Genomic DNA, 10,406 nt, shown 5'->3' with positions numbered 1-10,406 from the left:
AAAAGTAATAATTTCCTCCTGTGTGGTCTTGAAGCGGCAGAATCTTGGTGATATTTACATGGATAGTCCCTGACTTACAATCCTAATCGTCACAACTTCGTTTAGTGGCTGTTAAAAGGGACTGAAAAAAAAAGTGCCCATTTTTTCACACTGACGACCGTTGCAGCGTCTCCAGGGTCCACATTTGGAAGCTTGCCAACTGGCCCGTATTTACGATGGTCGCAGTGTCCCGGGGTCACGTGATCCCCTTTTGCCCTCTGCTTGACACACTCAGTGGGGAGGCTAGATCCACAAGCGCGTGACTCATTTTGCAACTGCGGGGATCCACTTAAGAACGGTGGCAGGAAAGCTCGCAAAATGGGGCACAACGCACACTTCAAAGTGTCTTGCTAAGCCACAAAAATATTGAGCTCACTTGTGCTCGTAAGTCGAGAATTACCTATGGCAATATGGGCTAGAGTTGTCTTGTTGTGCAAAACCGGGGGTGAGATGTGATTTTGGTTCCCAGGAAGCTACGATGCTCCTAGAAGGGGCTGGATTGAAACTTTTCAAGGTCGTAAGGATGAGAATGGAGAGTCAAACATCTCTTAAGAGACCAGAGTTGAACCCCCAAAATTAATCATTTTGTCACTGAATTTAAGTGGTATCAAAGGACCAAGGGACATCAGGCCCCGGAGTTGAATATTTGTGCCATAACAGATGAACGCCGGTAAATGAATTCACACAATGAAGTACACCAAGACCATGAAACCACAAATTTCCCTAAGTCCTACATATCTTGAGCTCTCACGTAGAACCTGTGGTTTTTAGAAGCCCAGGAAGTCTCTCCTAGACACGCCAGAGAGACCTGCAAAATCAGACAATTACTGTTATTTCTGCCTGCTTAGAGAAATCTGCAAAATTTCAGAGGAGTCGAGATTTATCAAGCAGGTTCTAGATAACATACATTCGAGATGGAGATGGATCAAGTCTTGACTGTTCTGCACATGCTTTTCATCCCAAGGCTGAGTTCACGCTGCACGCTAAGGGATAATGTAGTCTGGTTTTGGCTTCAATATGTTTTGTGAAGCCGGCAATTACAGTTGGTCAAGCGGAGTTTATAAATTTTGCGGGACATGTGAAGAAATTCAGCTGGAACGGATGAGTTCCAGAACACTGAATGGGCATCAAATTGCCCAACAATATAAGTAACTCAAGAACTTCGGAATAACAGAGTTGGAAGGAACCTTGGAGGTCTTCTAGTCCAACCCCCTGCTCAAGCAGGAGACCCTATGCCATTTTAGACAGAGGGCTGTCCAGTTTCTTCTTACATTTTTCATGCAGATGTGCAGAATGGGTCCATTCTACAGCTGGATATCTTCAGTTCTCCCCTATTGCCATTGGTGACCCATCTGCTGGACGGTTCTTCAAAAATTAAGATGCCTCCAATTGCATAATATATCCCCTTCCACCTTGTGTCCTGTTCCTGGATTGAGACGAGGAATTTCAACACGCCCAAGATAATCACAGGGAAATCCTGATGTAAGCCTTCCTATTGCATTAATTAATGAATAAATATTCATTGAAGCTTCAGCCTGAACTCATTGCCGGAAAGGCCTCGTTCCCAGGATGGGCTTGCATTGCTCCTCACAGAGCAAAAGGCCACTTCAGTTTTGTGTGTGTGTTTTTTCTTTTTCTGATGGCTGCCAGAAGGTGCCAAGAGCGGACTTTTATTTTGGAAGAATTTTAGAGACGGAACCTTCTCCGGAGACCCCGTTGGGTGGCAGTAGCGTTTCATTTTTGTGTCTCTTGTTTTTCACTCCTCTGCAAAAGGATTGGGTTAATGGCCTACTTTGGAACAAAGCTAAGATGATTCTTCATTTTTTCTGGGGCACTCAAAAGAGTTGGCCCAGGCCGTTACTCAACAATCTTGCTTTTTGGCTGGAGCGATTGGCTTCCTGCATCGGTTGAGGCTCTCCAAGACTGAATCCTAATGCACGCTAGACTAGACAATTAAGAGTGTTTGACTTTTAACTTCTCAGGTGGAAATATCTTTCTACCTTTGTTCAGAGCTGTTTTGAGATCTTAAGTTTTATCTGATACTGAACCGGGAAAGGGTTGACCCAAAGCAAGTCTTCCCCAGATAGGATGATTGAGGGCAATAGAAGAATGGGATGACAGAGAATGAGGTGGCTGGATGGAGTCACCGAAGCAGGAGGCGTGAGCTTCAATGGACTCCAGAAGATGGTAGAGGACAGGAAGACCTGGAGGAACATTGTCCATGGGGTCGCGATGGGTCGGACACGACTTCGCAACTAACAACAACAAGCTCTTCCACCAGGGAGATGTTTCTACTGGTAAAGTGAGAAAAATGGAACCACGTAGATTGGAGAAGGATGGGGTTGAACCTCAGCCAGCCTGTGGACCTGTTTAACAAGCAACTAAAGAGTCCCGATTTAAAACACAGGCTGTTCCTTGTCATTTCAGCTCATGGGTCTGAGAATCAGCCTTGCGTAGGTTGTTGAAGCTTGCTGTCTTCATGAAGATCTCTTTGTCCTCTGGTGGAATACCGTAGCTGTCGAAGAGCATGGGTAGAAACAATGGACCCTTGAATGGGTGGAAGAGAACCATTTTATCAGTGGTTCTCCATCCATCCATTCAAGGTCTTCTTTTACCACCCATGCAAGCTTGATTGTTGATCGAAAGCAGCAAGGTGACTCTAAAATTCCCAACCAGAATCTTTGGAGTTTAACTTTAGATTTAATCAGAGAGTTCAATGCGTTTATAGCCTCCTTCTTAAGTGAGAGAGAGAGAGAGAGAGGGGGGGGGGAGAAATATGTATTTCTGAAAGCAAATAAAAATGTTCTTCTTTTGGCATAGCAGATGTTTCTTCTTCTTCTTCTTCTTCTTCTTCTTCTTCTTCTTCTTCTTCTTCTTCTTCTTCTTCTTCTTCTTCTTCTTCTTCTTCTTCTTCTTCTTCTTCTTCTTCTTCTTCTTCTTCTCCTTCCTCCTCCTCCCTCTTCTCTAAGCATGTATCTCTAAGCAATCCTGTAGTCTATTAATATGATTTTTTTTAAAAAAAAACCTTGCTATCAAAAGTACTGTAATTAGGACTATTATCCCAGAGATGATTTATTATCGTTAGTGTGCCACGTTTGCAGTGACAGTTTACGGGTGATGAAACCTTTCCTTAGCTAATAAGCTCAGAGAATAACCTTCCCACCCATCACCCCAGGGAAGCAGCACAGGTAAAATGACGCAAGAATTGCATATAGAAGATAATGGAGTTCTTAAAAAAAAGTTAAATGCTGAACCAAATCAGGGACACGCAGTGTGGCATGCACAACTACCCAACTCTTGTTATGGCTAGTTTGATCTCGGTTGAGCCTTTTAAAAAATCCAGCTATCTGGAGATCAGGGTGTACTTTGCACAGCATGTGAGCACTACTGCGATGTATTCAACAAATCATGATTAAAATCATGGCATTTGAAGTCTGTGTTCTTTTTCTGACCCGGCTAAAGCCTCCTTCAGAATATTGCTTCATCTGATCAGCTTTTTCTGGAACAAGCTGTCTCCCACCAAACTCTTCGGGAAATCTCTTTCTTACACCACAAGTTTTTCTTGATTCTTTTTTTTTTTTTTTTTTGAACTTCTGGAAAAAAAGTTCAGTTTTGCAGAATCTCTAAAACGTTGCTCTTTTGCAGAGAAAGTGGTTTTGGATCCAAAGGATACCCATCTTGAGAATAGGGGCATCATTAACAGACAGTTCAGTTTCTTCATATACAGAGGTGTCTTAATTGTTCATTTGGTTGAACAATGTTGTACCTTCGAGTTTGCAAAAGAGAAAAAAACCCGCTTTGCATGAAATTAATTGCTTCTTGTATTTTACTACATTAAAAGCAGGAGAGCTTTTATTGTAGCAGGGCAAGGAATCAAAACTCCAAACATGTGCCAAGCACCTAAATAAATTTTGCCCTATAACTTTTAGCATGGTAAAGGACCAGACCCAGATGTTTATATTTATGTTCTGATTTTATTTAAAATAAAAAAAAAACAATTTCCCAAATGCATTTCTTTTTTTCTTTCTGCAAAGATGCAAACGCCCCAAGGAGCTCCGATCCAGCGGTGAAACTTATTTTTAAATATGATTATAGTGAAAATGCAATCTCTGGTTCTTTTTTTTCCTGACTGCCCTAGCCAAGCCCCGCCCACCCTGTACGGAAGCTTCTACCACTGCTGGGCGCCGCCATGACAGCCGGCGTGAATCCCCGGCCGGCGCCATGGTTTGGCGGTGGCCGCGCAGGCGCGCTGCTCTCCCCTCCTGAGCAAATGAATGAAGAGGGCGGGGCCGAGGGAGGGCCGCGCGCAGCGAGCTTTCGAAAAGTGGGCGGGGCCTCGCTTCAGGGCTGCTCCGGCCATGGCCACTGTGGACGCTGAGGTGAGTGCGGTCGCTGTGTGCGTCCACCTCCCTTGTAAGGTGCGGGGGGGCGAAAGGAGGAGACCAGCCTTGAGGGGGGAGCCTCCAACGGCCCTTCGGAAGCCGACTCGAACTCCCGGCGGTGTGCCGGCCCTCACAGTCCTCCTCCTTTCTTCCCTAACCCCTCCCCCCCCGCCGTCGCATGGTTCAGTCCAACCCTCCCAATAGAAAGCATGAGCGGGGGCGCTCCCATTGTGCGCGGAAAGGGGTGGGTGAAGGTGGCGCAGAGGGGGCGGGGGAGGAGGCGAGACCGGGAACCTGTATAGTCATCGAGCGCGCCTCGCCGCTGTTGCCTGAGCGCGACGGCTATACAGATTCCAGGGTTCGCCAAGTGGCGGCCGCTATCCAGAGTCCGGGGTTCGGCGTGGCGGCTCTGCAGCCCAGTTGGCACTTCGCCATGCTCGGTCCGGGGCCCGGGCAGCGTGGGCGGGGCCAAGCCCGGCAGGAGGCGGAGAAGGAGCGCGGGAAGGCAGGGCTGTTGATACCGTATTCAGAGCGCGGGGCCCCGGGGCTGTATTGAGCTGTCCAGCTGGCGGGGCCCTTGGATTCCCTTGCAAAGTCTCATTCATTTTCTTTTAGGCTTGCAGACTGTCCAATGCTAGGGAGGCGAAATGCATATTAATTTCTCTCTCTTTGTTTTAAATGCTGATTTTTTTTAGCGTTATTTTGAAAGCAGACTTCGTTGCTTCTCTAGTTGGCTCCCCTGGCTGGGGACGATAGAGCTTGTAGTCCAATTCGAGGCCAGGCGGAATGCAAGTCGGTGTCCTCCTGCAAAATTAATGCAAAGTCAGAGATTGGATTTTGCACGAGCAAGGGACGCTTCTTTTGAAAATCTTCTTTGAGTTTTAAATCCTGCTTTCCTGAATGTTTTGAAAACCTCAGTTGAAGCCTCTGGGCTAGACAGAAAAAGGTGGTTATATAGTTGCAGGTTTGGGTTTTTGTTTTTTGTTTTTTTGCAAAATAAACAAGCTTAAAAGTTTGTCAGACTAGAAACAAGGTTGCCATCTTCCTTTAGGATTGTTACCTTTAAGCATAATGGGTGGCAATAGTTGGAAAAATTCAGTGTGCTTTTCCATTGCTGCTTCTAGGAAAATGTGTTTCATGTTTGACTTGCTTGCAGTCGGATTCACCGTTAAATATAATTAGGATTGCATTGGGCCTCTTTCCAGTCCTCCTTACAAAGTGGGTGGATTTGCAGGATGGTTAAAACAGTGTCCAGTGCTTCAACACATATAAAATTGGAATTTAGGTGAAAAGGCCCACAAATGACTCTTTGCGTTTGAAAATGAGACAATCCAATTTTTAGCTTGCCTTCTCTTGACCTGTAGTATGAAAAGACCTATAGAGCTAAATAGCTAATTTAATTGGATGATGTCTCCTGATACTGCACATTCATGGTAGATACCAATATTTTTTTCCCCAGAAATAAGGGGAGGGAATTTGTTTAGGGGTGACTATAAAATAATTTTAATAGCTCCTCGTTGAAGAAAAATAGTGTGTAAATCAGGGGTAGGCAACCTTGGCTCTTTTATGACTCATGAACTTCATGAGTCATAAAAGAGCCAAGGTTGCCTACCCCTGGTGTAGACTATATGTACTTGGGGGGGGGGGGGGAAATCTAATGTGTTGTTCAGAGCCAGGCAGAAAATTGGTTGGCTGTGGAATGGCATCCTATTACCATTTTGCAAATTCCAGTCCTGAGGAATTATTAAGTGCATTTCTAAACATTCCCATTTATAGAACATTCTGATATTGGGAGGATATTTCTACCCCAAGCGTCGAACGTTTGGAAGAAAACAGTGTTTGCCAACTTCCTGGAATGCAGTGGCAATCAGCTGCCATCTTTCATGATTCCGAACATCTCCAGAGATTTAAAAGCACGGCTCTGTTAATGCACCGCTAGAGACAGGAAGCTTTGCCTGTCTTCTCGTTGAGGGGAAGACCTGGAGCTTCTGCCTTCAAGAAAAAAAAGTTCCCTGGGAACTGCCTTTCCTGCCTTTAGCAACTTTGCTGCTGGAAATGAACACCGCAGAAAACACTGGCCACATGTAAAAGTTTGTACCATCTACTATGTGCAGTCAAGCCCCCGCAGAGTTAAAAAGAGATTAAGCCTGTTTGCATTGAGCGGTAGTCAAAGCGATAACGTCTTTAATTTCCCCATTTTTTTAAAAAAAGAGTTTCGATGTGTTCCTAAGGAGATCTAGGTAATAGGAAGTTGTTTTTTTTAAATGCTAGCATCACATTTTCACGTCCCTGAGAGGTCTCCAATTTGGGCTTCTTAGGGGCTTATAATTTAATCAGTAAAGTATTCAGCTCTGAAGATTATGGGAAGACACCCTTCTAATCAGAACAGTTGTCCAACGGATCCATCTTTACCCATTGGACAACTGTTCTGATTAGAAGGGTGCCTTCCCATAATCTTCAGAGTTTGTTCTAATTGTCAGGAAGTTTCTCCTTAGTTCTAGGTTGCTTCTCTCCTTAGGTTAGTTTCCATCCCTTGCTGCTTGTCCTGCCTTCAGGTGCTTTGGAGAATAGCTTGACTCCCTCTTTGGGGCAGCCCCTGAGATATTGGAACACTGCTGTCATTTCCCCCTCGTCCTTCTCTTCATTAAACTAGACAGACCCAATTCCAGCAACCATTCCTTATATACTTTAGCTTCCAGACCTCTAATCATCTTTGTTGCTCTTTGCACTCTTTCTAGCGTCTCATCATCTTCCTTCTTTCCAGTTCCTTTGGGCCAGTGCATTCACGTCTTCCAAGTTGATCCTAGTTGATTAATCAACTATAAGTCCCGTTCTGACCCAGATCTTCTGAATTCCCCAAAACTCGGTTCAGGAAAGAAAAAAAAAATAGGGCAATCTTGTTTGTCAGTCAAAGGAAGTACTGCAGAAGAGACATCCCCAGCCAAACGTTGAAATGTATTAAGGTTTGTATATCGCTGTCGAGTGAAGGAATCACACTTTGCAGGTTGACTGATGGTGAGGTTGACTACCGCAAGGAAGAGAGATTTTTTTACGTGGTTTGGCCAGAGTGGGACTACAATCCGGTAAAATGAGCGTTCTTTGTGCAATTAGGGGTTCTTGTGGGTCTGTGTGATGCAGGGATTTGGGGATTCAGACAAGGGGAGATTCCCCCCTCCATGTTTGAATAATGCAGTGACAGCAGCGATTGTGGTAAATGCCAAGGCAATTTGGATTTCTGGTTGGGAAGATGAAACACTAGTAGAAGCCAAAGGCAGCAGCTTACAGGCATGAACAAAGGTAGATATTTTGATGGTGTGATTCACAGACTGTATGTTGTGTCAGAGCAAGCCACCGTCTTGCATAAAGTTAGAAAAATGGGGTCATTCTGTATAGCAAAATCTCCCATTTTATGAGACCTTGGATACAACGGACAAAAATCTAGTTTGGAATTTTATCCCCTCCTGCCTCCAAATGCTGGACAAAGACTTTTGTTCCTGAAGACCAATTAGGTCAATTACCTGAAATTGCACTTAATGGGCTCCAGTCAACGCTTCTTCCCCTTTCTGGAAAACTGAGGTCTTGTTTTAATCCATTGAGTTTGTTTGTTTTGCATCTTCGGGGCTACCTTGAACATTTTATTGAGGGACGTTTTTTGTGTTTAGGTGGACTGGCTGGGCTCTCACATTGAACTAAACCAGCATCCGGTTGGCTTGGCTTGGGCCTGCTGTAATGTGTGAACCTGGCCTTTGATTTGTACAAGTCATGGTTTAGGGCCTTAATGTCACAGCCCAGAGTTATCCTGTGGTAAGATGGGTGGCCATATAAATTTAATAAGTAAAATAAATGTGTGGTATCATGCCAGCAAGTGGCAGTTCATACAGCAAATGGTGGCTTACCATAATACAAAGTCCAGCCTGGTAACATCTCTGAATAACATTAGGTGCATTGAAGTCTTCTTTTGTTGATAGGAGATCAATCTCTCTCCCTTCCTCCTTACTTACATCTCTCTCTCTCTCTCTCTCTCTCTCTCTCTCTCTCTCTCTCTCTCTCTCTCTCTCCCTGTCTCTGTCTCTGTCTCTCTCCCTACTTACATCTGTCTATCATCTGTCTGTCTATCTATCTACAGTATCTCTCTTTCTCTCCCCCCCTCTCTCTATCCCTATTCCCCTCTATCTCTCATCCATCCATCCATCCCCAAAATCAGTAGTTGCCAATGTTCTGTCATGGATTAAACCTTTCCAAAAAAAGTCTTTAAACTTTTCTTCCTTCCCTCCTTAGTTTAGGGCTGTCAGTTGGATTGATGTTCCTCATTGCCCTGGATGTCTCATTTACTCTAGCTGGCTTTCTAGTCTTGATTGTAAGTGGAGAAAAGGAGAGTGGACCACTGCTGTTTTTTTGTTTTTTGTTTAATATGAATTAAATTTAAGGAACGATTGCGTTTGCAAGTTAGGGTTTTCAGCCTGTTGCCTATTGGCAGATCACTGCTTATTATTGACCGCCTAGCCCGCTTAGATCATTACATTCGATTCTCATAGATTTTATTATCCGTCTTTGGAAAATACACTATCTAAAAGGGGAGCCTTTTTCCAGATGGATGATCAGACCTGTTCTGTCTTTAACGCTCCAACTTTATTGATGAGCAGTGGAGAAATGAAATAATGAAATCAAGCAGGAAGAAATGTCCGTTTCCCGTTTGATGGCTTGCTCAGTTACGGTTAGAGCTTAAGGACTATTTGTATAAGGTCAGTAAAAGAAGGGCTGTATTGCTAAATCACTTTTTCCAGGGCTGTCGTAACTTTCTAGTCTAACACCTTAACCACTTGCCCAGGCTAGCTGTCTATATCATGGAATCCCATTCAGGCATCTAGCAGAGAACTGTAATCCAGTCGAATTGCTAACACAATAGGTTAATAAAGTTATTTTCTTTTTCACCGTAATGAATTTGACCCAGGTTCATTGGCTGCCCTCCCCCTACCAAATCAATGCTGCTTCTTCCCTCCTCCTTTTCCAAAGAAACCCATTTATTATATATGCCTCTATCTCATCTGCAGACCTGGGAGCTATTTTAAGTTATCTCAGTGGCTTAATAAGCACAGAATGACCTTAGTGTGCACCAAGGGTGACTGGGTATAAAACAACACGCTTGCTTTCTGAAACTATAAAAGCTGGTGCTTAGGATAGTCGACTCCTGGGCCGGGCAGTTCCCCTGGACCAGCCAGCTGGTCACCTTCTAAAATTTATGAGTGTATCCCTCAAAATAGCTTAGTAACTTGGCCCCCTTAGGAAAATAGATGGTCCACAGAATTCCGGATCAGTGCAAGAAAGCTAAGATCTGGGTTTATAAACCAAGGCTGAATATTCTCTAAAAGTTGCCTAAATTTTATTTTAATAATCCCCCCCCTCCAATGAGTAAATTCGCTCATGATCCAGGGCAAAAGGGGGGACATGTGAAGAGTTGGCGAGAAGGGCTTGATTTATTTTTCACCAGTCATTACTAGTCTAATAAGGGCGATTAAAAGCCCCCCCAGCCTTTTTCTGCACTCCCTTAACCCTTTTAGCTGCTCATTACCCAGAAGTTGATAACCTTAAATTCCTACATTATGCCTCTAAGGATTGTAATTAGCACCCTGTGACGAATCTCCTGTTTTGCCAGGCAGGTGTGTGGGAGTTTTCAGGGTTTTTTTTTTTCTCCCCCCCCCCTTCATTTTTTTCCCAAGTTTAGAGCCTACTAAACAAAACCCTTCCTCAAACTGCTTTAGTGGCGATTAAAAGCCCCCCTTTTCTGCAGCCTCTTAACTCTTTGAGCTGCTGCCGCTCCTCCTACTACTGCTATTAAATATTTTGAGGGGAGGTTAAAACAATGTCTTGAGAAAAGTTATGTCTTCTTTTTTTTACAACAAAAGAAAAGGCTCTGTTGTTAGCTGCCGTTTCGCTTCTCTGAAGGTTTTACGGTAAAAGCAAAATACGGAATGCTTGATCAACTGA

The 10,406-nt window shown here is 44.1% G+C and overlaps 1 protein-coding gene across 1 annotated transcript in view; it reads left to right on the top strand.

The window, feature by feature from the left end:
• The first annotated feature begins 4,378 nt into the window (after window positions 1–4,378).
• EHMT1 (euchromatic histone lysine methyltransferase 1) overlaps window positions 4,379–10,406 on the top strand; it is a 71,235-nt gene continuing 65,207 nt past the window's right edge. Inside the window, exon 1 of the mRNA XM_039327051.1 lies at window positions 4,379–4,418. Coding sequence (XP_039182985.1) covers window positions 4,398–4,418 — 21 coding nt within the window. The 5' untranslated portion in view covers window positions 4,379–4,397. The remainder of the gene's footprint in view (window positions 4,419–10,406) is intronic.

This window comes from Crotalus tigris, unplaced genomic scaffold, assembly GCF_016545835.1.
Source record: "Crotalus tigris isolate CLP2741 ecotype Arizona unplaced genomic scaffold, ASM1654583v1 scf7180000024350.909852, whole genome shotgun sequence".
Classification (NCBI taxonomy): Eukaryota; Metazoa; Chordata; class Lepidosauria; order Squamata; family Viperidae; genus Crotalus; species Crotalus tigris.
The sequence above is the reverse complement of the archived record's forward strand: the minus strand, read 5'-3'. Positions and strand labels throughout refer to the sequence as shown.